The sequence below is a fragment of the Prionailurus bengalensis genome, chromosome X, assembly GCF_016509475.1.
Source record: "Prionailurus bengalensis isolate Pbe53 chromosome X, Fcat_Pben_1.1_paternal_pri, whole genome shotgun sequence".
Taxonomy (NCBI): domain Eukaryota; kingdom Metazoa; phylum Chordata; class Mammalia; order Carnivora; family Felidae; genus Prionailurus; species Prionailurus bengalensis.
In genome coordinates, this window is record NC_057361.1 from 88,553,320 (window position 1) to 88,581,112 (window position 27,793).

At 48.7% G+C, this 27,793-nt stretch overlaps 1 protein-coding gene across 4 annotated transcripts in view; it reads left to right on the top strand.

Moving 5' to 3' along the window:
* The window catches only part of FRMPD3 (FERM and PDZ domain containing 3), a 78,395-nt gene extending 54,542 nt beyond the window's left edge, over positions 1–23,853 (top strand). For all 4 annotated transcript variants that reach the window (XM_043571400.1, XM_043571401.1, XM_043571402.1 and 1 more), the window contains 3 exons: positions 8,677–8,821; positions 17,521–18,342; positions 19,947–23,853. In XM_043571400.1, coding sequence (XP_043427335.1) covers positions 8,677–8,821; positions 17,521–18,342; positions 19,947–22,954 — 3,975 coding nt within the window. In that variant the 3' untranslated portion in view covers positions 22,955–23,853. The remainder of the gene's footprint in view (positions 1–8,676; positions 8,822–17,520; positions 18,343–19,946) is intronic.
* The last annotated feature ends 3,940 nt before the right edge of the window (positions 23,854–27,793 follow it).

Sequence of the window (27,793 nt, forward strand, 5' to 3'; positions counted from 1 at the left end):
GATCTTGCCCTCCTCCGATGTTGTTGGGTAAAAAGCCAAATGGACAGAGAGGGAAGGGACAGGAAGGAGCAGAAGACATGCAGGGTAGATGTGGCTTCCTGAGAAATTTAAGGACTTTAAAAGAGAGAAATAGCTTTCCAAATGAGTCATCTTCTATGTTGTAAAAGTGATTGTCAGCATTGGCTGCACAATTGAATTTCCTTGAGAGCTTTTTAAAAATGCAGATGCCTGAGTCCTGTTTCCAGAGACTGTGATTGAATTAATCAGGGTGCAGCCTGGGCATCAGGATTTATCTACTTTTCAGTTCCCCAAGTGATTCTGTAGGATAGCTGGATTTGAGAACCACTGACTTCTGGGTCCAAAGCTCTGGGGGGCGCCAGGCTGAGCAGGGCCAGATATTGCCTGAGTGAGGAGCACTATTCTCATTTCCAGGAGCGATCCAGCCACAGGTCTGGGCCTGAATGCTGCCCAGGAGAGACCACACTCTTACTGGGGACACTAGACTCACAAAGACACATGACCTGCCTTAATAACACAACATCAGAACATGTGTGGAGCTCTGGAATCAGACAGACCAGGTTCAAATCCCAGCTCTACAGCTACCAAGCTGTGTGGCCTTCAAAAAGTGTCTTAACCTCTCTGAACACTGATTTCCTCAACTGCAACATGGAATGCCTATCTCCAAAGGCTGTCGTTCAGGAGTAAGCGAGAAAACGTAGGTAAAAAGTCTTAGCACATTACCTGATACACAGTAAGTACTCAACCTGTTATTTTTTTCAAAAGCAAAACAGCAATGAAGAAAAGTTAATAGGAAGTAAATTTTGCAGGTAAGTATGGTGTGGAACATAGAACAAAAGAATAGGAAGGGGTTAACCAGAACTGGCTTCCCACAAGAGAGTGTTTTAAGCTGGATCTTGAAGTGATAGGCATGGATTAGCAGAGAGAAGTGGGATGTGTTCACAGGCAGAGAGCAAGCATGGAAATAAGCAAGCCATATGTGCAGGTGGATAAGCATAGTTGCTTGGCTGGAGAGGAGGATAATGAGAAAAAAGATTGGCGAGATTGGGGGTGGGCAGACCAAGCTGGTTAAAAGCTTCGAAAAGGCAAGGCTAGTGTGAAGCCAGGGAGGTGAGGAGGGGATCGTGGCACTAATGCCGGGGCAAAGTGATAAGGTCAGGGCCTGAGCTGGAGGGACAGCAATGAAAAAGAGTGAATGTGAAACATACAGAATCACTAAGCGTGTGCATCCGTATGCCTACACATGTTCCTCTCTTGCATATGCAATGCACCTGTCTTATTATACCTAACCCTTATTGCCTGCTCCCTGTATCCTGAGTACACTGAAGACTGGGGCTATGCACATGGCATGCAGCACACAGAGGGTCCAAATCATGGGTGAAAGGAGACGTGAGAGACCACATTATGGGATAAACGGGGCATCACGTTGGTGAATGGAGAGGGGCTAGGAGAAGGTTGCACTTTGCTGAGTGGGAAACAGCAAATGGATAGGTAGATGAGGCAAGCACCAGGTGTTGGATAGTTCAGGTACGCCCTCCTTTAAGCAGGTAAATACAATGCATATGAAAAAACCACAGGAGAATTATCCATTTTGCATTGGAATGTTTCTGCTAGGCAGAACAACAGCCCCCTCCCAAACATGCCCATGCCCTAATCCCCAGAACCTGTGAATATGCCTTGTTATATTGGGGGGGGGGGAATTAGGGTTGCAGGTGGAATTAATCATCTGATCTCAAGAGAGGGAGATTAGTCTGGAATATCCAGGTGGGCCCAGTGTAATCACAAGGGTCCTTATAAGTAGAAGAGGGAGGTAGAAGAGAAGGTCAGAGCGATGTGGTGTGATGTGATGTGATGTGATGTGATGTGATGTGATGTGATGTGATGTGATGTGATGTGATGTGATGTGATGTGATGTGATGTGATGTGATGTGATGATGTGATGATGTGATGATGTGATGATGTGATGATGTGATGTGATGTGAGAAGGGCTCAGCCCAACCTTGTTGTCCTTGAAGATGGATGAGATGGCCATGAGCCAAGGAATGTGGGTGGCCTCCAGAAGCTAGAAAAGGCAAGGAAACCCATTCCCTCCTAGAGCCTCCAGAAGGGATGCAGCCCTGTCTACCCTTGATTTTAACCCCGTGACCCTCGAGTCTGATTTCTGGCCTCCAGAACTTTAAGAGAACAGATGTGTATTGTTTAAGCCACTGAGTTTGGGTTGATTTGTTACAGAAGCAACAGGAAACTAACATAAAGGTGAGATTCCTTCAAGTAGGGAACCCTCATACCCTGCATTAAAGATACAGTTTGACTGATAAATGTTCTGCCCACACCCAAGTTTTGTTACATAAGATCAGATGCATCTGTAATCAGAGATGTCTGCTATGTGTATCACTACAGTAGGTCAGTGCCCTATGAAATAGACAGGATGGTATTTATACTTTTCACAGATAAATCAGCAGAGGTATGGTCGACAATATGGTGATGGGAGAAAAAGAGGAAGATTGAGGGAGAAAAAAAGATCCAGGCTTCCATTTGACAGTCATTTAGTAAGAACTTACCTTTGCTAAGAAGCTTGCTAAACCCAATAGGAGATACAAACATGAAATGAAAAGAAAAACATGGCTTCTTGCCCTCAAGAATCTTTCTGTGCTGTAGGAGAGAAAGAAGTGTGCTAATACGTGGCTTACCAAAGAAGGTACCATTAGAAGAGGTACCAAGAGTGTATCAGAGTACAGAGGAGGGCAAAATTAAATCTGGCTCAGGGATTAAGGAAGCTTCCTGGAGGCACTCCATATCAGCAATACCTATGGTTACTGAGTGGTGCCTCTCTCCATATATGTGAACAAAGGGCAGGATTTGGGGGGACAGGGTCTGGGAAGCTTCCTACTGGAGAATGGCTTCCCTGGGCTCAGTAGGAGTCTATCCTTAGGGTCAGTGTCATGATGGAGCCAGCTCAAACAGGTGTATCCCTCCCAACTCTGCATTCAGTAACATCACATCGATAAATTGGAAGTGGCCATGGCTTAAATATATACACTAGGGAAACAGGCCAACACTACAAATCACGACTTCACAGAACTGGTTGTTTAACGTTTACCAGTACGCCCCTCCATAAGGTATACTGAAAAATATGGAAGTTAGAAACCAGACTTGGCTCGTTTCCTCCTAGATATGCTGCTCTATTCTGGGAATATTCTTGAAGGGCCCAGTGAAACTAAGATTATTCACTCAAAGCAGTGGTTCTCAGCTCTGACTGCATGTTAGAATCATGTATGGAGATTTAAAAACCACTGGTGCCTGGGTCCTTCCTCTCAGACCATTTAAACCAGAATTTTGGGGGGGGGGTGAGGCTGGGGTATATAGGTTTTTCAAGCTTCCCAGGTAATTGTAGTGTGTGCCTGCTTGAGAACCACTGCCTTAAAGTGATATTCTGCCTAGGGGCACCTGCGTATCTCAGTCGGTTAAGCGTCCGACTCTTGGTTTCAGCTCAGGTCATGATCTCATGGTTTGTGAGTTTGAGCCTGGCATTGGGCTCTGTGCTGATAGTATGGAACCTGCTTGGGATTATCTCTCTCTGCCTGTCCCTTTCTCTCTCTCTCTCTCTCTCTCTCTCTCTCTCTCTCTCTCTCTCTCTCAAAAATAAACTTTTTAAAAAAGTGATATTCTGCCTTGTCTCCAAATTGGCTGGTGATGCCCAATTAGCCTTCCCCAGGGCCAGGGAGGCCAGAACCCTAATGTACTAGTCCCTTGGGATCCAAGGACCATCACCTCATTCCCTTGCCCTTCTGTATCACTGGATTCCCATCTTTTTCCTGTTTTCATAGATGCTACCGTGAGCTGAGGCCACCCCAAGGCCAGTCCCCTCCCTAGTCGGCATCCTGAAGTGGCCTTCGAGCTCCCAGCACACCCTGAGCACCCGAGGAAGAAGATGGGGCTGGAACATATCAAATTAAACCCTGTTCTACCTTCTCCTGACTGGCCATGCCTCCAACTCCATCCTCCTTTTCCCCTTTAGCATTTGAAGATGGCCTGGGCACATTTTGTTAGCTCTCACTCTGCTTACTTGCTCTTAGTGGGGTGAACAAGAGGCAGTATGCAAATATCTTTCTCCAAAAGACAGTAGTCTGGGACTGAGGCACCACTGGGCCATTACCATACCCCATTACCACAAAAGCACATAAGGGGGAAAGAAACCATCAAAGGAATGTCTCAAGGGATCTGTCGTGGCCCAGTGTGTCTCCCATTCTCGTGTTTGAACTTTATGGCTCTAGCGCTGTCTGTAGGGACAAGTATTACATTAGACGTCATGATCATTAAAATCCTATTTTAAACAAAATGTTTTTGAAGGATTCTAAGAAAACTCATCCAACCGTTTTGCTTGCCTGCCTTTGATTTGATTTTTACCCCTGCTGGCAAAAAGTGCATCTGTGCTCCTTTGACAAGCTGCCTTTGGCCCATGCTGGGGCCCAGTTGGCTTGTGTGGGCACACAGAGGACTGACTCCTGATGTGCGGTGCTGAGCCAGCTAGGGATGTGCTTGGACCTCTCTGTGCATAGGGTTGTGCCTTCATGCTGTTTCATTACCCACACCAGGCTATATTTAGGGTGAGAAATAGGGAGGGAAACCGAAATGAAGCCAGACAGGTAAGTCAGTCAGCCAGTTAGTCACTCTGTCTCTGATATGTCCATTAGCCAGGCAGCCGGGCAACTAACCAGTCAGGATGTCAGACATTCTGCCTGTCTTGCATCCAGTTTGTCAGCCAGGGCATCAGTGAGTCAGACTGCTCTGCAGCCAGCTCGATTGTCTGTCTGTCCATCAGTCAGTCAAGCCCATCAGCCTGTACTTTGGTCAAATGGAATGTCATCCTCTCCTCAAAGAAGCTCTCTCCAGCTTCAGAAGCCAAATGAGTCACACGAGCACACGTTCACACCCACCCACCCCCAACACACACCGATCCAGGACATTCTCTGTTCTGATAACTGTACTTTTCCTTCAAAACGCTCACCACACCTTCCAATCCTATTCATCTGTATGGTTATTTGGTTTGTGTCTTATTTCCTGTTAGATTATAAGCTCCATGAGGGCAGGACTTGTGTGGGCCCTGTGCTGGCATGAATGGCTGCATCTATCCATGAGTCATGAGTCATCATGGCCGTCCATGAGTCATCCAACCAGCAGGTAGCAGTTTGCTGGGTAGGCAGAGTGGGCCATGGGGGCATTTCAGCCAGAGAGAACAGCATGGGTTAAGATATGAAAGTGGTAAAAGAACATGGCATCTCTGGAAAACTGTAAATAATGTGTCATTGCTGGAGCATAAGGAACAGGACAGGGATGGGAGGAGGGCACAGGCAGAGCTAGTGGGAGATATGCTTGGAGCTGTAGATTGAGTCCAAGTCCTAAAGGGTTTTGTGTAACACTAGAAGGCAGTAGGTTTTATGTGAAGAGATACTGAAATTTTTAAGGGAGAGTCATGTTTTAAGTTTATTTATTTATTTTGAGAGAGAGAGAGAAAGCACAAGCAGGGTTACAGAGAATCCCAACCAGGCTGCACACTGTCAGCGGGGAGCTTAGGCAGGGCTCGAACCCACAAACTGTGAGATCTTGACCTGAGCCAAAACCAAGAGTCAGATGCTTACCCAACTGAGCCACCCAGGCACTCCGGCAGAGTCGTGTTTTAGAAACCCGGGCAGTGATATGGAGGTGAAGTGGAGTGAAGTGGGTAGAGACTGGAGGCAGGAAGGCCAATCAGGAGGCTACTGGAAGCCCTGAGGTTAGTGTGTCCCCACCTTTTCCATATCATGAGAAGTGCCACAATTTGTATGGCCCACTAGAACAAACTGATGAAGCAGCTTGTGGCCAAAGGCAACAGGACCCAGAGGCCGAGGGGCTCAGGATCCCAGCACACTTGTCACCCATTCACAGATATCTCGAGAAGTTTTGGTATTAGAGGAAAATGATGCAGGCTTGAAATAAAGCTGTACAGCAGGAGTGGCCATGATGTATGTGAACATTCTTGAGGCAAGCCTAGTGAGTCTTGGGCCCTCATAGCAATGTTGGTAGCAGCTGTCCACACCCAGACCTCTGTGTATCCTTTTGTCATTAGTGGCAGGGGACAAGGCACTCTTCCCCTCCCCCATTCCATTCCCCTTCTGTCTCTTCTTTGTTGTACACAAGGCTGACCATTCTGTTGTGACCGAGAAATGTCCATTAACTAGAAATACAAACACTCCTTCTGTCCCTTCTTAATAATGACTTGAATGGTATGTTAACTAACTGGAGTTAAAATAAAAACTTTTAAAAAAATGACCCAAAGGTAACATCTTATGCCTGGTCCCTTTCTCACTGGAGAAAGGAGTCAGTTTCTCCTCAGGGTACAGGTGGTTCCTTTTCTTCCTGATGGCATTGAGTGATCTCTCTAGGAGCATCATTAACTCATTGCCTGTGGGGTAAAATCCAAATGCCTTATCATGGCATGCAGTGTAATTGGATGTAAAATAACTAAACAATTCAAAATAGGGTTCGACTCAGCACAAGACTGTGTAATACAGACATAGCAGTGTAGGAGCAGTGAGATAGGAAAAGAGTTCAAGAGGGAAATAGGCTGGAGATGGTGATCTGGGGGAGGCTGTACAATAAGAGCAAGCCAAAGAGAGAGATGGAGATGGTCAGCAGTTACAGAACCAGAACCCAGCATCACAGAAGCAGAAACGGAGGGAATTTCCAAAGGAGAAGGGGATCACTGCTGGCAAATGAAATAGGAGGTGTGAGAATTAAAATGAACAATTGTATTTAGCTAGAAAGAAGCTTCACTCCTACATCAAACTAAACATGACCCACTACTCGTTTCTGTACATAAAGTTTTCTTAGGACCCTGTCACACCCACTGTTTAGCTCATGGATTATCTATGGCTATTTTCACACTATAATAGCCAAGTTAATGCAACAGAGTATATGGCCTACAAGGCCTAAAGTATCTTATATATTTGCTGTCTAGCCCTTTACAGAAAAAAATTGCCAACCGCTGGTCTGTATAAACTAAAAAATATTCAACTTAAGCTCTATGTCAGGATCCTGAGAGACAGCAAAGAAAACTTGTGCAACTTTATTTAAGAGGTGAGCTGGTTTGGATTCAGAATTGTGCCCCAAGTGATAATCCAGGCAAAGAAGGCTATTCCAGTTGTGACCAAGTTCAAATAAGTCTTCTATGATTTTCCTTTTTATGGCCACCTAATCACCTCTCATCTGGACTGTTGCTGTAGCTACCTTACTGGTCAGAGAAGGGATTCACTCCATCCTAATTCTCTTAGCTCTTAATGCCTGGTCTGGGAACCCCCAAAAATTAAGGTGAGTCATGGCCCCATGGCTCCCTCTCCAGCCAGTCTTTCTCCCCTATCCCAGCAGAATGCCCCTATGACTGACTTCAGTCTGACCCAAACTTATTTTCAAGCCACACTTTCAAAATCATAATACAGATATTGGGAAGGTTTCTTAAAAAGGTATTTTTTTTTTTGGTTATGTCTCTTTTTTTTTTTTTTTTTTTTTGATATTTCAGTGCGAAGTCTCTGAAACAATCAACCAGTTAGCCCCAGGATTAATTTAACTGATTGAAGGACAAAAACAAAGTCAACAGAGTATGCTAGTATTTCCCAAAGTAGGTTAAAAAAAAAAACAAAAAACTACAACCCCACCACCATGAGATCTTCTATGAAAATAGATGGTTTTGGTCAAATAATTTGGAAATGTTGGAATCCTAAAACCCCCCCTCGACGTTTTGCAGTGCATGTTCCTATTTGAAAGGGCCTGAGCTCTCTGCATAGCTTTGTTTGACCCAGTGTTTCACACACGTGCTTAACCAAGGAACTGTTTTAGGGAACACCAACTAGCATCTTGAGGACACCTTAGGAAAGAGGGGAGAAGGGCACCTGGGTGACTCAGTTGGTTTAGCGTCAGATTCAATTTCTGCTCAGCGCAGGATCTCACAGTCAGGAGATAAGGCTCCACCCTGAGCATGGAGCCTGCTTGAGATTCTCTCTGCCCCTCTCCCCTGTGTGATCTCTCTCTCATGTGTGCTTTCTCTCTAAAATTTAAAAAAAATAAAGAGGGAAGAGAAAGGAGGTCTGAGCAGGGCTGCAAACCAGAAAGGCCTGAGCCCCGAAGGTACAGTGAAGACTTTGCTGCACAGAATGTCCCTGTCTGGAAAATTATTCTGGGCAGAGAGGGTTATAGAGATGAGCTAGAGATAGTTTGTGCATTCAGGAACTTTCTATCAGGGATGTTCCCCAGTCTAGCCAGGACTCCCAGGTTCACCCCTCCTCCCCTAGCCGGCCCACATATCTGCCAAGCCCCAACAAACACAAATACAGCCACGCGGCAGACACATGATATTGCATAATTTTAGTTTTTTTTTCAGTAAAGGTAGTTCATTAAATGTGTAATTAAAGTCTTATTTAATTTTGATACCTGGGTATGAGTTTAGTATAAATAGATTCTCAAATCAGAAGAAATGATCTGTCAGTCCACACACCTTGATTTTGGGCTCAGAAAGTAGGATTCCCATACCTCTGCCAGTCATCTTTTCTTCACTGTTATCCTCCCAGACCTGCATCTGCCCCGCTCCTTCCCACACCCTCATGTTACTTCTTATCTCTCCTGCAGCCTCTGGTGCTGCTGATGGAGTGGCCTGAAGCCACCAACTTTGCCTGCCTGATTGCGGGGTACTGCCGTCTCCTGCTGGACTCCAGGAAGATGGTCTTCTCCAAGCCTGCCAGCCAGCCTCTTCCACCTCCAATGATCAAGGCAGGTAGGGTTCAGCCTAAGTTTTCAGTATGCCAGAGGCCCTTTGCACCCTGGACACATGGAGGGAGGAGCTTTGCTGCCCTAGGGCTCACCCCATTCCACCAGCACCCAGGTTCCCAGGAGCCAGCGCTATACCACTGGATACCCCCTGGCACAAGCCAGTGGGAAAGACAGCTGGCCTTCAGATGGGCCTGTCCCACAAAGGATGCCCATGACAACACATTGTGATTGAGTCAGTGAATGAATGTAAGATAAAAATAGCAAATAAGGAATAAACAGGACCAATCAGAGAATCGCACTGGATCTAAGGCACAGCTTTAGAGGTACAGTGATCTAGGGAGAGATGCATGGGTGTTCTGGTTTAGGGAAAGTGGAGGTTGAAAGTGAAGATAAAATCTTTCTTTTGTTCACCATAGCGGGGGTCGACAGAGCTGCCCAAAGTTAAGAGGCCATGGAAGACTGGGGTAGGAAATTCCATGCAGGTGCAGAGTACAGTCCAGCAGGAGGCTTAGAGATATGAGGGGATGACCATTAAGAACAAGGTCAAGTACAGCCTCCAAACACAAGGCTTCCCAGTTAGGCAACTCACTGCAGCCACCCCTCGTTGCTGTCCTGGGGATACCACAAGCAGGGGCCTTGGGAAAGATCAGCCCAGTCCAGATAATTCTGCCCAGAACCAAAGCGGCAGGAGAAACAGGTGCTTCACATATTAGACCTAGGGCTCACGTACACGCGGTAGGCACTCCCCCAACCCTGGCACCCAAACGTCATGGTGGAAGCTGAGACTGACCACCTAGCAGTCACCCTCCTCACATGCCAAAGCCTCTCCATCCACTTGCCTTGCAGTTGGCCATTTCTTCTCTGCCCAGAACTGCAGTGTTCTCACATCTCATCTAGATGGAGGAGTTTTAGGGAGTATAAGCCCACTCCCCATGGATGCCCCAGCTCCCAGAGAGCTGTGTAACCCCCCATACCATGTCACCTCATCGTTTCTTCCTCGCAAACATCATGACAAGCCCTTGTTGACATCTTATAACATCATCCACGGGACTTAGAAGGCAATCCCCCAAACATAGACTGGGGAAAGGATGGGTGACCCCAAGGCATAGAAGGAGGCTCCACATGGAGAAGCAAAGGGACTGACTAGGAATAAGAAGGAGCCAGGAGGCCATGTTGCAGCATGTCCCCAGGGAGAATAGCTCCGAAGTGGACAGCTATATGTATCACCAAGCCTGTGGATGGCCAAGTGATGGCAAAACCAGTGTTAGCGTTGTCCATGTCACCTGGCATCACTCCCAAGTAAATTATACCTTTGGCTGAGCTGGTTAGGGGGAGAGAGAGGGAGAAGGGAAGGCAGAAGAAGGGGCCCTTTGGGGGATCAACTTTCAGAAGGCCCCAGAGATGACTCTGTAGTCCCACCTGCCTTCCAGAGGGTTCTGTCACCCCATCAGCCAACGCTGTCCTTCAGTATTCCTCTTTCCACAGGGATAGTGGCACCAAGTGAGGGCGCAGGGTTCCTGTTCCCCCCTCAGTCTCACTGAACATACCCTGGGATGCATCCCTGTGGCTTTGCCAAAGGCCAGTCAATTTCATTGGATTCTCTGGAAGGTGTTGCAGCCTGGAAAGAAGGCTTCTACAAGTGCTAGGCATGGCTTTAGAGCCCCTCCCTGATTCCTGAGCATCCCCCTTGTGGCCTGCAGCATGATGGCAGCTCAGCTACCTCTAGCACAGTGCCTTTCGCCATGCAGGAGCTGGATGGACCACCATAGTATTCCCTTGTTTGTACTGCTTCACCTCCCCAGGGGTGTGGGTCCATGCCTGGGCCCAGTACTTGGCCTTTTGAACTGTTACGTGCTGGGTTGATGACAACCACCAAGTACTCTGCTTGTAGAGGGCTGGTGTGCGCATCTGACCCCGTGGCCCCAAGAAAGGGAAAGGGGGGACTGTGAAGGCACACTGGGGAGCCCTCCACCCAGGTTATAGTGCCAGGCCATCAGTTCCTGGTACAACGTTGAGATATGTTTCCTCCATGGGCCCTCACTTTCACCCCAGAAAAGAAGCCCCAGTGCCCAGTTGTCATTTAGCAAAGGGCTATAGGAAACAGGCACCCTTGCCAGCCTCATCTGGGCTTTTTCCTCAGGGCCAAAGCCCCAGCCCACTAAGGGCCTGATCTCTCTGTCCAGATCTATATTCTTGGCCCACTGCTGGATAGGCTTAAAGGATGCTTGTTTAACCAGCAACTCGAAAGAGAAAGCGTCACCTCTCACTTGGAGGCCCAGAAAAAAAGGAACATGGGGACATGGAAGGGAAGGGATTACCTCTTGGGCTTTATCAGTAGTTTCCCTAAAGTACATATTTCATTCATTCATCCAAAGACTATTTCTCAGTTACTCATTATATACCAGGTCCTTGCCCTCACAGAGCTTACAGTCTAGTGGGGGGAATACAGATGGATAATTAAACTGATATTATCAATACAGTAAGTGCCTTTGGATTTACATAGGGGAAACTCCACAGCCACAACAGAAGAGCACCTGGGCTTAAAGACACAGCTTAGAGAAAGTCTCAGGCAAATGCCAGTTCTCACCTGTATTGGGCCGTTGGGAGATCCAGAGGCAATCATCTCTCTCCAGCCTTGAGCTCCCCCGTATCATGGGGAAATCCAGGAAAATAAGGCTTCGGGGCCCCCGTTGGAGCCACAGTCATAGATTTTTCCCCCATGGTTAGAAAGCAGTGTGGTCTGGTATAGTAAATGTTCTGAAACAGACCCACACATATATAGATAAGTGCTTTTTGACAAAGGTGCAAAGGTAGTACAGTGGAGAAAGGACAGTCAAAGCTGGTTGACTCAGTGTTGCACTGACTCTATGCATGTATGCATGCGTATACACACACTGCATATATTTGTGTGTATGTGTATGTGTGTATACACACTGCATATATTTTTTAACATAGCTCCAGTTGGATCACCATCCTGTTCTTTGCAAGCATTTTTTTAAAAGTCAATCTTCTGAGTTGCTGAGTACAGAGAGCTAGACTAGGACATCCCCCTTGGGGAAAGCTGATGAGCAATTTACAGCAGATTTGCAATCTGAGAGGCATGCTGTTCTAGCCATCAGCCAAGCGCACCTGGCTCTGCTTGCATTTCTAACCTTCTGTCTGGAGGAGGTCTGGGCTTTTCCAGACATATTTTCTCCTCCGCATGGCCCTGTGCTGCTCCTTGGATCTGGAAATCACAGTCGTTGTCAGCCTGGTGTTGGGAGATGTGTTAGACCTACAGCCTTTGTCAGAGAGGAGCCACCACCTGCTTATTGGACATGCCCCTGGGAGCCACCTCTGATGTCAGCTTATTGCCAGGCTGGCTATGCTGACTGTTCAGCTGGCTCATAGGAAGTTAGCACCTGGTGCATGGCCAGGACCTGTGGACAGTGCCTGAGAGTAGAAACCACCTGAACTGCTACTTCATGCTAGTGGCTTAGCACTGCCCTAGAGCGCTTCTTCACCAAGGCTCAGAGGGTCATTACATATTATTCCCCCAGCCGATCCGGAATTCCCTGGATACAGCCACTAGGGCCTGAATTGAACCCACTCAACATAATTACATTGACTCTATATTTAAAGGGGCAACATGGTCTATGGAAATCAGAAAGGGCTTAGAACCTGAAGGTATAGAGACTTGGGTTCTAGCCCCCGCTCTGCTATATCTTAGCTGTGTGGCCATGAACAAATTCCATAAACGGAGTCTGTTTTTTCATCTGCAACCTGAAGATAACAGTACTTAACTCAGTAGAGATTTGACAGGAGTATGTGAGAGAAGACTCACAAATTTCTTTTAAGCACAGAGCATATTTTTGGCTCTTTTTATAACAATTGAGAGTTCACTTTGTGCCCAGCACTGTGCTTTTTTTTTTAAAGAATATAAACAGCTTCATTGAGAAATAATTTCCAAGCCAGAAAATTCACCCATTTAAACTTCACAACTCAGTGTTTTTGAGTATGTTTAATATACTTACAGGGCTTTGTACCCATTGCCACAATTTAATTTTAGAACTTTTGACCCCTCCTAAAACAAACTCTGTACCCATAACACTCATCCCCTAGTCCCTTCCTAATCACCACCCAGCCTTAAGCAGCCATGCATGAACTGTTTTTCTGGGTCTATAGCTTTGCCTATCATGGACATTTTGGATAAAAAGAATCCTACAATATATAGTCTTCATGTGGTTTGCTTTTTTCATTTAGCATAATGTTTTCAAGGGTCATCCGTGTTGTAGCATATATCAATACTTGTTTCTTTTTACAGCCAAATATTCCATTGTGCAGATAGACCACATTATGTGTATCCATTCATCAGTTGGTGGGCATTTGGGTTTCCTTCATTGTGGCTATTATGAATAATAATGTTATAAACCTTTATGCATGAGTTTTTATGGAGGCATATGTTCTTGTTTCTCTTTGGCACACAACTAGGAGTGGAATTGCTTGTCAAATGGTAACTCTATGTTTAACTTTGAGAAACTGCCAAAGTGTTTCCCAAAAGGACTGCACCATTTTACATTACCATCCACAGTGTTGGCAGATACAATTTCACCATATCCTCACCAACATTTGTTATTGTCCATCTTTTTTTTTTTATATCCATTGTAGTGGATGTGAAAAGGTATCTCGTGGTTTTGATTTGCATTATCATAGCTGATGGTGTTGAACATCTTTTCATGTATTTATTAGCCATTTGTATATCTTCTTTCATGAGCTATCTATTCACATCCTTTGCTCATTTTTAAATTTGGCTATTTGACCATAAACATGAGGGTTTATTTCTAGACTCACAATTCTATTCCATTGATCTACGTGTTTATTCTTAAGTCAGTACCACACTGTCTTGATTACCATTGCTTTGTATTAAGTTTTGAAATCAGGAAGTGTGGGTCTGCCTACCTTGTTCTTTCTTAATATTGTTTTAGGTATTCCATGTCCTTTGTGATTCCATATGAACTTTTGAATTACCTTGTCAATTACTACAAAAAGTCCATTGGGATTCTTATAAGGGGCTGTGTTGAATCTGTAGATCAGTTTGGGAAGTACTTTCATGTTGACAATATTGAGTCTTCCAATCCATGAATATAGACTGTCTTTTAATTTACTTAAACCTTCTTTATTTTCTTTCAGAAATGTTTGCAGTTTCCATTGTACAAGTCTTGCACTTCTTTTGTTAAATTTATACCTATTTTATTCTTTTTGGTGCTGTTATAAATAGAATTGTCTCCTAATTTCATTACCAGATTGTTCATTGCTACTATATAACAATACAGTTAATTTTTGTTCTGTCCTTTATCATGCAACCTTGCTGAGCTTATTAGCTCTAATAATTTGTGGATTCCTTGGGATTTTTTCTACAGAATATCATGTCATCTGCATATAGAGATAGTTTTACTTTTCCTTTCTGATCTGGATGCCTCATATTTCATTTTATTGTCTAATTATCCTGGCTAAGCCTTCTAGTACAGTGTTGAATAGAAGGGTTAAAACAGAAGTCCTGGACTTTTTATGATGTTAGGGGGAAAGCTTTCAGTGTTTTACCACCAGGTATGATGTTTGCCATGGGTTTTTCATAGATAATCTTTATCATGTTGAGGAAGTTCCCTTTTATTTCTAGCTTTTTGAGTTTTCTCATGAAAGGGTGGTAGCTTTTGCCAAATTATTTTTCTGAGTCTATTGAGATGATCATGTAGTTTTTGTCCTCTATTCTATTAACATGATGTATCACATTAATTGATTTTTGGATGTTAAACCAACCTTGAATTCGTGCAATAAATCCCATTTTGTCATGGTGTATAATGCTTTTTATATGTTGCTGGATTCAGATTGCTAGTATTTTGTTGAGGAACTTTGTATCTGTATTTACAAGAAATATTGCTCTGTAGTTTTCTTGTGATGTTTTGTCTAGTTTTGATACCAGGGTAATATTGATGTTATAGAATGAGTTGTGAAGTGTTCCCCCCTCTTCTGTGTGTGTGTGTGTGTGTGTGTGTGTGTGTGTGTGTGTGTGTGTTTTGGAAGGGTTTTGAAGAATTTGTAGAAATTCTTTGAGCATTTGGGAAAATTTGCCAGTGAAGCCATTTGGGCCTGAGTTTTATTTTTAGTAGGGGTGGGATGAATACCTTGTTTTCAAGTTTAATTTATTTATTTTGAGAGAGAGTATGGGCAAAAGATGGGCAGAGAAAGAGGGAGAATATCAAGCAGGCTCTGGGCTGTCAGCACAGAGCCCATATGGAGCTCAAACTCATGGAACTGTGAGATCATAACCTGAGCTGAAATCAGGAGTCAGACACTTAACTGACTGAGCCACCCAGGCGCCCTAGGGTGGATACTTTTAATTACTAACTCAATTTATTTTCTTGTTATTGGTCTATTCTGGTTTCCTGTCTTCCTGAGTCAGTTTTGATCATATATTTCTAGGTATTTGTCCATTTCATTTAGGTTATCTAATGTTTTTGGTATAAGCTTACTTAAAATATTCTTTTATAATTAAGTCCATATCTGTAGAATCAGCAGTGATGGTCCTCTTATTCCTGATTTTAGTAATTTGAATCTTCTCTTTTTTTGCTTGGTCTCTACAGCTAAATGTTTGTCAATTTTATTGATCTTTTCAAAGAACCAACTTTTAGTTTCATCGATTTTCACAATTGTTTTTCTGTCCTCTAAACTTTACTGTTTCTTTCCTTCTGCTTACTTTGGGTTTGGTTTGTTTCTCATTTGCAAGTTTCTTAAGGTGGAAGGTTAGGCTATGGATGTGAAATCTCTTCCTTTTTAATGTATGTGTTTATAACTATAAATGTGTCTCTAAACAGTAATTCAGCTAGATCCCATAAGTTTGGGTATGTTGTATCTTCATTTTCATTCATCTCAAAATAGTTTCCAATTTACCTTGTGATTTCTTCTTTGACCCATTGTTTATTTAGGGATGTTTTATTTAATGTCCACATATTTGTGAGTTTCCCAAAGTGCATTCTATTATTGATTTCTAATTCCATCGTGCCCCCCCAACACATGCTTTGTATGATTTCCTTTCTTTTAAATTTATTGAGGCTTATTTTGTGACCTAACATATGGCCTGTCTTGGAGAATGTTCCAGGTGCACTTGAGAAGAATGTATATTCTGCTGTTGTTAGGTGGCATGTTCTATAGATTTTTTTTTTTGCTATGTCTACTTAGTTTATAGTTTTCTGGGTCCATTACTTCCTTGTCGATCTTCTGTTTAGTTGTTCTACTCATTATTGAAGGTGAGGTATTGAAGTGTCCAGTTATTGCTGTTGAATTTCTCATTTCGATTCAGTCAGGTTTTGCTTCATGTGTTTTGGGGCTCTGTTGTAAGATGCCAGCACCACGCTTTTGTGATGGTTGTGAACTCTAGTAAACAGCAACACTGACGCACTGACCCTGTCAAACTGGAAATGGAAAGGCATTTTGAAGGTTTGTTTTCTAGCATCTCAACCACCACAATGAAGGATAGGGCAATGGTTAAAACCATGGGCTGTTTAGTCCCGCAGACCTGGGCTCAAATCCAGGCCACATTTAGGACTCAGGTGACCTTGGATAAGTCACATAACCAAATGGATCAGTTTCTTGCTCTATAAACTGGGGATAGTGACAGCACCTGCCTTGCTGGCTTGCTGTGAGGATTAAATGGAATCATGTGTGATAATTTTATCCGAAGTTAGTGCTTGCTTGCCATTTGCCTCTCTATCTGCCGATGACAAAATGAATTGGCATTGTCTGAGTACATCCTCACAGATAACATGGGGAAGGGCCCCCAAAACAGTCTGAGAGAAAGAAGCCATTTAGAGAAAAAGCATTCGCCATGGATAATTCTCGGATGTGCACACCTACCATCATTAAAAGCTGTTGACTAGAACATTTTACCCCACATATGTGTAGCAAGCAGGCTGGCCCTGCGTGAATACAGAGAAGTAATGTGTTTGGAAGAATTGTAAGAATGCTCCCCCCACCCTGCTCCCACAGACGCACATCCCCACATATTTCCCAAATACTTCACACGTTCAGAGATGCCCCAGAACGCTACTAGTAGAGCTTTATTCTTTTCGGGTCCTTCCTTGACAGTCCTCTTTGAAATGCAAATTTCAGGCATTGTGTAAGGGCCAGTTCTGCATCTTCCCACTAAGGCAGTAGTAACTTGTCAGATGTATTTCCTTCCTGCTAGAAGAGATCCAACATAACACAGGAGGAACAGAACACTGGGTTGGCAGGGGCATGGGGGGAGGAAGGGGTGGAAAGGCTCTGGGAAAGGTGGGGACGGGGGCAGAGACACTTCTGGGGGGAGGGACATAAAACAAATTACACTTCTTTAAGTACAGTTACAGCTGACTTTCAGACCAGACATACCCATGTTAAGTAAGAGTCCAGCAGGACCCAGTTACCAAGGTGCTCAGCCCTTCCCCGGTCACCCCATGCCAGTTTCCATTTCAGAGGCGATGGGGCTGTTAGCAGCCCAGGCCATTCGATTCTACTCACTCTACTCTCAGGGGCGGCAGCAATGTGGCTGCCCCTTTCCCTAATCTCTAGCAGCCAAGTAATGCTCTCTGTCACTACGTGCCATCCAGTTGCACACCAAAAAACACCAAGGGAGCTCAGCCACCGTCCTCAGCACCACGGCTCATCTGTTGATTCTCTTTCTGGGTTTAGATTACATGCACAGCGCCCACCGCCCTGTCACTGGGGGCCACCTGGGGAAAAAGGAGAGTAGTTATGTGGGCGGCGTGGGCACCAGCCCCAGGAAGTCGAGCCACTGCACGCCCCCACCTGCCGACTCTGAGCTTGTCAGCTTTTGCTACCTCCACATGCGGGAACAAAGGAAGGAGCAGGAAAGCCGGACAGATGTCAATGAGAACTTAATTTTCTTTGAGGAGAGCAGGCCCCGGACCAAGTCTGACCCCACATCCAAAAGCTCTGGCCAAGGTTACAAAGTAATCCCTGATGACTTTGATGCCGCCAGCCTAGACCATGAGCCTTGTGCCAGCAGGGCCCGGTCCTACACCTTGGACAATTCCCCTGGGGCTGAAGCCCTGAATTTCTACTGTGACTCTTGCAAAGCCAAACTCCAGGAGCAGCTGGGCCCTCCCAAAGGTGGGAGGCCTGGCTCCTCTCGTGACAATATGGTAGACTTGATGTCCCTTCCACCCCCCGGGAGCGAGGAGGAAGAGGAGGAGGAAGATGAGAGCACTTTGCTGTTGCCTGCCATTGCTGCCCCACCTCCTGGTTTCAGAGACAACAGTTCTGATGAGGATGACCCCAAGCGCCGGGCAGTCCAGAGCCAGGAGCAAGGACGCCACCTGCGTGGGCTCCTGTACGATGAGATTCCAGTGACACTGATTGACAGCGTGCAGACCCGGACGGTCCGAGATCATGCCCAGGAGCTAGATGATGCCCTGGTGTCCACTCTGCAGGCTCTGGAAGCCCTGGCAGCCTCAGAGGATGGACCACACCCCCCACCCCCACAGACTGCAGGTAATAGCCCGTTCCTCCTCCCTCTTGCCTCCCTTTCCTTCTCCTGACCAAGCAGGGCCAGCAGGTGATATTGCTTCTTCCCAAGCAGAGGTTAAAGTCATCGTGGTGTGCCAGGGCAGTGGATGGCCAGAGGTGGCACAGATAGGGTCAGGTGATCAGCAATGCTGCGTCAGGGGCCGGCTGCTCAGCTCCAGCTAGAGCTCTAGCTCTCACTATTCCATCTCTGGAAATGTCTTGCAGATGACCCCAGGGATTGGAGCCATGATAGCTACGGAGCCAGGCCAGGATAGAGGATCAGAGCAAAATTGTGAGAGATCTAGAAGATAGTTCCCTCGCACATGACTGGAAGAAAAACAAAATGACCAACTAATCACCTAGTGACCCAGGATCAGGGGAGCCAGGAGCCATCACTGCTCAGGGCTGAGGTCTTGATCTTGCCTAAGAGCATGAGCTCCCAGTCAGATGCACCCAAGTTCTGGCTTCTTCACTCACTTTCAGTGTGACCTTCGGCAAGGCACCTTACCCTCTCTGAGCCTCACTTTTGTCATTTCAAATGGGCTTGGTAACAACAGCCATATCATGTAGGGTTCGTTGTGGGCATTAAATGAGATCATTCATGCAAAGCACTGCCTAGCATATAAGCATCAATCCATAAGTAGTAGCTGTTATTAGCAATTATTTGGTGGGAGAGCCATGCGACACGCATGCCAGTCCTTCTTATGGACACATGTACAATGCGTCTTGTAGACCAGCATGCATGTCAGACATGCACCCATATTCACAATGCACACCTCCATACACACACACCTTCAAAAAAAAAAAAAAAAAAACAGGTAAATGCCACAGCGACAGAAAAGGCCCAGGGAGGAATAAGGCACAAAAGAAGGCATGTGAAGCGGGGGGAGGTGTGCACAGAGAAGACGAAGAGATTGGGGTCAAAGGCAGCCTGGCTGACCAGGGAGAGTACCAACCCCTACCTTTTCTGTATGTAAGGGCATCATCCTTGGTGTTGGCAGCCCCCATGTGTTTAGCCCCCCCGGGGCCAGCATGTCTCTTGGCTCCTGAGTCTGGTGATCCAAGCCCTCACTGCTCCTAGACTAGCCCCTGTGGTCGCCAGAGAGAGGACAAGTGCAGGCCAAAGGGCCTCAGCTGCAAGGCCTGGCCAAATGATGAGGGCCAGATAGAGAGGGACGTGACTTTGCCAGCCCTCTTCAGGACAATTAACAAACATTTCCTAGCTATTGAATATAAAAATAGTGATGATTAGCATGTTGTTCTGCATGTGATGTGCATGTTAATTTGCCTTTAGACTGCCCAGCAGATATTCTCGGTGCCCCTTTTGTTGCTTTTTCGGATTCTGGCCCTTCATAAGCTCTCTCCCAGCTTGCCTCCCTTTGCCCCTCCTCTCTACTCCTCCCACCCTTGGCCCAGTACCGTCCCCCCACTGCCTCCTCCCTGCCCCCTGCCACCTCCCCCAGGTCTGACTGGCTTTCCCCAGCTTGAGATGCTGCTGGCTGCCCTTGGCTCCCACAGACTTTCTACATATGGCTGGAAAAAGGACTCGATTGGACTAAGTGCAGCAAGCCCTCTCCCTGTCCCTCCAGGTCTGATTGTGCTGGCCACAATCACCCCTGAATCATCGCTGGACTCAGGCCATGAAACCAACTCTTCGGAGCTCACAGACATGTCGGAGATGATGTCGGCCATGAAGCAGCACCAGAACACCACCTACTTCCTGGCCCAGCACCTCAACAAGGATAGCCTCCTGGCTCGCAAGGACCTGCCCTTCCGGATCCAGAGCTGTTCAGCGCAGGCTGTACTCACGGCACCTTACTCTCTCGGGCGCCCAGATCCCAACCCATCCCTGCAGCCAGCGGTGACAGGCCAGAGTCCGGGCCCCCCTGGCGCTCGGAGGAAGCTGCCCCAGGTGGAGTCGCAACCACAGCGAGAGCGAACCTACACCCTGGCAGTGCACCCAACATTGTCCCCACAGCTTGGTGAGCAGAAGAATCTGAGCCTGCTGTCCCCAGTTCCTGAAGACAAAGGGCCTGGCCACACTAGGGCAGGCCTGGAGATGTCACTGAGGGCTGCCACGCCATCCCTCAGTGACGACCAAGTCTCTGAGCTAAGGGAGAATCTTCCCAAAGAAGTCAGGTTGAGCCCCAAGCTTATCCTCGACCCAAAGGGCAGCGTGACCCCAGCTATCATCTCAGCTGCCCTACAGCAGGTGGTTCACACTAAGAGCCTCCCTGCCTCTGGCGGGGCCCTGGGGAACCCTCCCAGCAGTGGGGAGAGAAGGCTGGAGGCCAGCATGGGAAGGCCAGAAGTTAGCATGATGAGCGGTAGTGCCAGTAAGAATCTGAAGTTCAAAATGAGCCCCAGTGCTCCAGAGACGTCACGGAATTCCCAGCAGCAGCTGAGCCCAGAGGTCTCCTCTGGCTCCAGGGTGCCTGCAGGCAGCCGGGGTGACAGCCTGCATCTCTCCCCACAAGAGGACAGGCTGCCTGTTCAGAGTGTCCCGCCTAAAAGCTACCTTTCCCGAACGAGTCGAGAGTCACTGAGCAACCCATGCATAGGGGAGGTGGCAGGCAAGGCCGGGCCCGAGGGTGCTAAGCCTGCCCTGCACAAGCCGGGCACCGTCTCCAGCCAGGGGGAGAAGGGGCAGCTGGAGAGCATGCCCCAAAGCAGCAAGATTGAGGAGACCAGCCTGGTGCCCCGAGCCGGCTATGCCATGGCTCTACAGAGCCCCAGCTGCCAGCCGCGAGGCCACAGCCCCAGCAGCCAGTCCCGAGGCCAGAGCCCCAGCTGCCACCCTCGAGGCCAGAGCCCACTGAGGCCCCAGGCTGTCAGCCGGCAGGTGAGCACCATGCCCTCCAGGAAGCTCGAAACAACCCTGGATGGAGCCCACTCAGCCCCCGAGGGCCCCGCAAAGCCCAAATCATCCCGAGGGCCCTTCCGGCTCCGCAGTTTATTCTCTGCCACCTTTCCGACTCGCCAGAAGAAGGAGACCGACGAGCGGCAGGCCCAGCTGCAGAAGGTGAAGCAGTATGAGCTAGAGTTCCTCGAGGAACTCCTAAAGCCGCCGAGCCAGGGGGAGCTGCCAGGCACCGAGTACCTGCAACCCCCAGCCCCAGGCCGCTGCAGCTGCCAGCTGCGCAGCAGCCCAGTGCAGCAGGGGCCTGGCATGTCCCGTGAGCAGAGGCGCAGCTGTGACTGCAAGCGCATCTGCCGGGGGGGCCGGCCCCAGGCCCCCCAGACGCCAGTGCCCGGCCTCCGGGGGAGGGAGAGGGACAGGGTCACCCCGACCCAGAGGCAGCCAGAGGCTGGCCCAGGCCTGAGCCTCAGCAGCCCCACCACTGTCGGGCGCATCCGCTCCACCAGCCTGGAATCCCGAGAGTGCCGATCAGACCCCGAGAGTGGTGTGTCCTGCCTGACCACGTGTGCCTCGGGGGGTGAGTGCCTGGGAGCTCCCAACTACAAGAAACTGATGCGCCGCTACAGTATCAGTGAACTGGACCAGGGTGACAGGGCCTCTCTGACCTCAGACATCTATCCACACACACCCCTGGGCATGCTGCCCAGGGAGGCCAAGGAGGTAGAAGCAGGCCTCCCCTTAGGCCTGGGTCCCAAAAACAAGTCACTGGAGTCACCGACCCTGGGAGACCCCTCATATGTCCAGGTCGCCCCTGAGACCAAAGGCCCCAGACAGATGGCAGTGTTCTCGCTGCCAGAAGAGGTGTACCGGAAGCCTGCCGATCTGGACGAGGACAGTGAGGGCAGCAAGTGCTGCTCTATCCGCTACTGCTTCTATTACCGCAAGTGCGATATGGCAGATGATGCCAGTGACGGCAAGGACGAACTCTCCTACTCCATCCCAATGAAGATTCTGCCTGGCATGAAGCTGGACGAGCAGGTGGTGCCCGTGGTGAGCAGGACCCTGCAGGTGCTAGATGCCGCCACCTGCAGCAGCAGCAGCCCCGAGGCCGCCCACACCCAAGAGATTGACCTCCGGGTGTCCACCTTCGAGGGGAGCCTGGCCAAGATCAATGCCCTGCGGGCCCATGCCTATGGCCTGCCTGATGGTTTCCTGGCTGCCCGACTGGACACCAACGAGCTGCTAACGGTCCTGCGGCAGTGCGTGGCCAGCCCCGAGGCCCGCGCCCCTAAGCCCTATGTCTCTCAGATCTCTGAGTACAAGCTCGAGCTGGCTCTCAAGTTCAAGGAGCTCCGGGCCTCCTGCCGCCGCGTGGCCAATGTGGACAAGAGCCCGACCCACATGCTGGCAGCCATCACGGGCAGCTTCCAGGTGCTGAGCAGCCTCATCGAGACCTTTGTGCGGCTGGTGTTCATCGTGCGCTCCGAGGCCCAGCGCCAAGAGCTGCTGGCCAAGGTCGAAGAGGTAGTGAGGAACTACACCTTCCTACTGCGTGCCGCTGAGGAGTCCACCACCCGGAACCTTAACCAGCAGCAGCAGCAGCAGCAGCAACAGCAGCAGCAGCAGCAGCAGCAGGCAGCAGCTATAGGGGCGACCACAGGGCACCCACCGGGCTCCCCAACGTCAGCGACTGTTATGAGCACATTCACCCGCTCCTTAAAAACCCTTATCAAGTAGGGCATCTGCCCAGGCCTGCCCCTCCTTTCCCCAACCACGGCCCCAGGTTTAAGCTTTGTGGTCTTTGCATCTTGTGGTGAGTGTATGTGTCTGCTGGGCCAGTCAGGGTCTGAGAGCCTTCAGTCTTTGGGGAGCGGAAACTCCCCGGATTGAGGTTGTCCCTGAGGGCTCCGGGCAGCCGCCACCCTGGGTATCCTCACCCCTTCCCTGGCCTCTGGTCGTCACTGTGAGGGCCAAGGCCCCTCGTCACTATGCCTGCCTGCTGCAGAGCTGTATTTTATCTCTTCTTTAGGGCTGACAGGTGACATCAGGCTCACCTTCCTGCTCCATTTTGGGGCCCCGGGGAGCCAGGGCCTGAAGCAGGCAGGCCCACAGGCCTTGAGCTCCTCCTGGCATCTGCTCCCCTCTGGGGAGCAGTGGCAGTAGCACCAGGGCACAGCGCCCAGCGGAGGGGAAAGGGCACTCGGCCCAGATGTGCCCACCCACCCTGGGCTCACACTCACTCGGCAGAAGCCACCCTAGAGGGCCTGTGCCCAGGTGGCAGGTCTGCAGAAAACAGCTACGCGGGCTGTTTGTAGCCAGCCCAAGAGGCTGGCAGGCTTGGGAGCCCTCGCCCCCAGGCCCAGTAGCTCCACACCAGCCATCCCCAAAGTGCCCTGTCCCTCACTAATGGGCAGGGTGGCTCAGTCCACTAGGGAGCAAGCATCTGGGTTCACCCCACTTGTTCTGGGTAAGGTACCTGGTGAAAATGTCTGCCCTGGGGAGACCCAGCGCAGGCCTCGGAGCCCGCCCGGCCCAGCCCGGCCCAGCGCAGAGGCTGTTGCCACAGGCGTGCGGTTCCTCTCTCAACATCTACCAGACGGACTGTCCTTAGGAGTTTGACTTAGCTACGGATTGGGGATGGGGGGGTGGGGGGAGGGGGGGTGGGGGGAGGGGTGGGGGGGTGTCGATGACTATATCTTAAACTTCTGGAAGCTAGCGTGATATGTTAATCCCGAGTATATGCTTTTGGCTGTGTATTGACCCTGTGGATTTGTCTCTCTAAGAAAAGAAGCTGAGCGCCTTACCCGGTGCAGTCCTGCACCTCTCTCTCTCTCTCTCTGTCTCTCTGTCTCTCTGTCTGTCTCTCTCTCTGTCTCTCCGGAGTCATCTGGAAGGGAATTCACACTGTTTAGCATCCTCCTTGACACACATCTACTGCTGGCGCTACCCACCGCCCCCTCCCCCACAACCTTCCTGGGAGTGAAGACACGGAGTCCCTACCAAAGGTCCCCCTGTAGGGAACAAAGAAAGCCAATGTTTCTTCTGTATAGATTGCTTCTTGTCCACCTCTCCATACCTCCCGTTTGCCACACGCTCGTGCCCTGTGTCTGCCTCTCTTTCATCGTTACGTGAGAGGTTGGTGTGAAATCTCTCATTCTTACGTGAGTTTTATAAAGATGTACACTGTGCTTAACCCCTGCCCAGCGCAATAAAGCCCCCTCCCCCCCCCCCCACCGAGTGGTAATTTCTCCTGGCAAGGATTAGGGGAGCTCCTTCTGCAGGAGCCAGCACCCCCCTTCCTTGTTTTTCCTCCCACAGGACCAAGTTGTTTAATGGGCCAGAGATGCAGCCAGTAGGGAACCCCTTTCCCTCCGTGACCACTACAGGCCTGAGCACTGTCGTGGTCTTCCTCTTCTCCCAACTTCTTGATCCTGCACCTTTGCCACTCAGGCCCTGCCTGTGTCATTTCACCGCCATCCTTTACCTCTCCCTCAGCCTCACGGAGAGGACACATTTTCTAATGTCTGTATATAGTATATATACTACATAAAATATATAAATTATATATATATACTAATTTATGTCTTGTTTTTCAAACAAGAATGATTAAATCTATTCATCTTACTATCCCACTACGTCTTTGCAGTGCCTCTTTGTGGGTGTCCTTGTGTCATTGAATTCCTTGTTGGTGGCACACCCCCACTCACCGAGAGCTCTCTCTAGCTTCTGCTCCCTTCTACCTGAGCCCTAGTGAGCGATGAGAGCTTAGGACCTTGCTTAGAAGCCTCCTGTCGGTGGTCACTAGAATTGAAATACTGTGTACTCCTTTCTCTTGACCCTGGCCATGACCTCAGAGATGAAGGAGGCAGGGGGTGGGGTTGGGGGGGCGCAGAAACACAGTGCACTCTGTGCATAGCACACCTGAGAGTATGCCTGGGAGTTAAGGAACAGACATAAGGGTTTCTGGCCATCTCTCAGGGTGGAACTGGGAAATGGGGCCTCTTCCTCTGAAATGTGTCCAGTTGCCTCAGAGTGTAGCTTGACCGCCTTATTATTGTTGTGAATCCCTTGTGATGCCCACTGGCAATTTATCGGAGGGGTGGAGGTGTTTCAAAAGGATAGGAACAACAGGACCCTAACCAGGGCTGGCCTCTCCGGCTTTTCAGAGAGTTACCTGATGGAGAGAAATGATTTTGCTTCTCCTGCTCTCTTACTTTCTTCTGGTAATCACAGGTCCCCACTAGCCTATGAGGCACATTTGTGCCAACTAGATAAATGTTTGCCCTGCCATACACATCCCCATGTTGAATTAGAAAGAAAATCATCCTCTGGGTGATGCTAGCCCGGTGGGCACATGGCTTCATCATCTCAGCTCCATCCAGCCCCACCAGCCTTGTTGGCCGGGTACACAAATGATACAACCATGTACTGCGGCCCTGAATAATCACTTCCAAAGACTAGACACAGGCCCTCTTCTCACGTCTGCACAGGTCATGGCCCAAGTGATTTGGGAGTGGAGCACAGAGGAGAAGTCAGAAAAAATGCAGCGAGAGCTCCCCTCTGCATGCAGAAGGCCCTAGGGGGGACAGGCCTAGCCACGGTGACAGAGCTCCTCTGGGAGTTCCCCACCAGGTATACTATCCCACAACCCCAAGGCCGGGACTCAGTGGAAGGCAGTGCCAATGTAAAGTGAGACTCACTACTACTTAAAATTACCTAACTTGACAGTCCAGAAATTTGGGGTCCCCTTCACCCTGCACCACACTGGTAGCTCCTTCTGGTTCTATACCCTGGGAACCCATCTACATAGTACCCTGCACGTAGGGCTTCAATAATGATTTGCAGAATGAGTGAGTGTTGCATGAGATGACCGTCACGAGAGAGCCTTCCCAGACCTCTGTACCTCGTGAAAAGGGCCCTCTGCCCCCTGGAAATAGCTAATCCAGACCAGTGCAGCTGGATGAGGCTGGACAGCCTGGCCTCCTATCAAAGAAGACGTCAGGTCAGTCATCCAGTATCCCATTAACTCAGTGGACTTTCACAAACTACTTTCCGGAAGCTTTGGAAACTCTCCTGAGGTGACCAGTGGTCTCCTTTTCTGTGGACCCAGGACCTCTGTGCAGTATCCGGAAGCACTGGGGGAGGCCATCTTTCCACCAGGGTCTACTTGCCATCTTCGGCCTGAGCCAGAGCCTGATGCTGGTGCTCTTCAGCCACCCCCTACCAGACCTGAGTCCCCAGAAGCCAACTCCTGTTTTCTGGCTTCAGCCAATTAAAGGAAAATGGGGGTGCCTGGGTGGCTCAGTCAGTTACGTGTCTGACTCTTGATTTTGCTCAGGTTACACATGATCTTAACAGTTCGTGGGATCAATCCCTGCATGAGGCTCTGTGCTGACAGCGTGGAGCTTGCTTGGGATACTCTCTCTCCCTCTCCCTCTCTGCCCCTCCCCAGTTCATGCTCATGCATGCACACTCTCTCTCTAAATGATTTTTTTTTATAAAAAGGAAAATGGGTTCATGCTGTTGCCATGGACCCAGGATGACCATGGTCCTGGCAGAGACACATTTTTTTCAAGCTGTTGTCAAAGCACTATGGATAATAGGCAGTTTCATCAGAAATGAATTGAAAGCTTGCTCTCTCTCTCTCTCTCTCTCTCAAAATAAATTTAAAAAGGTGAGGGGGGGGTTGTTGTGCCTGGGTGGCCCAGTTAAGTTGAGCAACCAATTCTTGATTTTGGCTCAGGTCATGATCTCACAGTTCATGAGATCAAGCTCCACAATGGGCTCTGTACTGACAGCGTGGAGCCTGCTTGGGATTCTCTCTCTCTCCCTTTTTCTCTGCCTCTCCCCTCTCACTCACTCACATGCTCTTTCTTGCTCTCTCTGTCAAAATCAATTTAAAAACGTAAAAACAAAAGAAATTAATTGAAAGGACCTGCCTCAACCAGAACTCCTTCTGCCAAAGGGGCATGGGGAGATCAGCCACCAGCAGTGGGAAAAGGCATCAGTGTATATCTTAGGCTCAAATTCCTGCAAACAGCAGCTAAGATGAGAGGAAGAACTATGTCCCATTCCCCATCCTGTAGGCTGGACGCCAGACTGTGGGTGTGCATCTGGAGCAAGGAAGAGGTCCTCCATGGAGTCAGAGGAGGAAATAAACCAAGGGTTCAGTTCTGGGCCCTAGAAAAATGGGTTGAATTCCAGGCAGGTCTCTTCCAACAACCTGACCTGCTGCAAGCCACTGTTAGGAGGATTATGGAGGCCAGTCTTCTCACCCATGTCACCAAGTCTTTGCGTGTTTCCCATACTCCCAATATTATGGGGGCATGCTCTGACATTTCCAGCTGTAGGTTCTGGACCCACCACGTAGGAAGGAGCTTAGTTTTAGCTCCCCAGCCCTCCTATCTGTGATGTCTGTCTTTCTCTCTGGGTGTTGACCCCTCATTCTTGTTTTCATGGCTTCAGCTAAAAGGAATAGGAGTCTGCACTATGTGGAGAGCCTTCTACAACACCGAAAAGATGATCCCTGCCCTTAAATATGCAAGAACAACTGTGTGATCACTTGCCATATGCCAG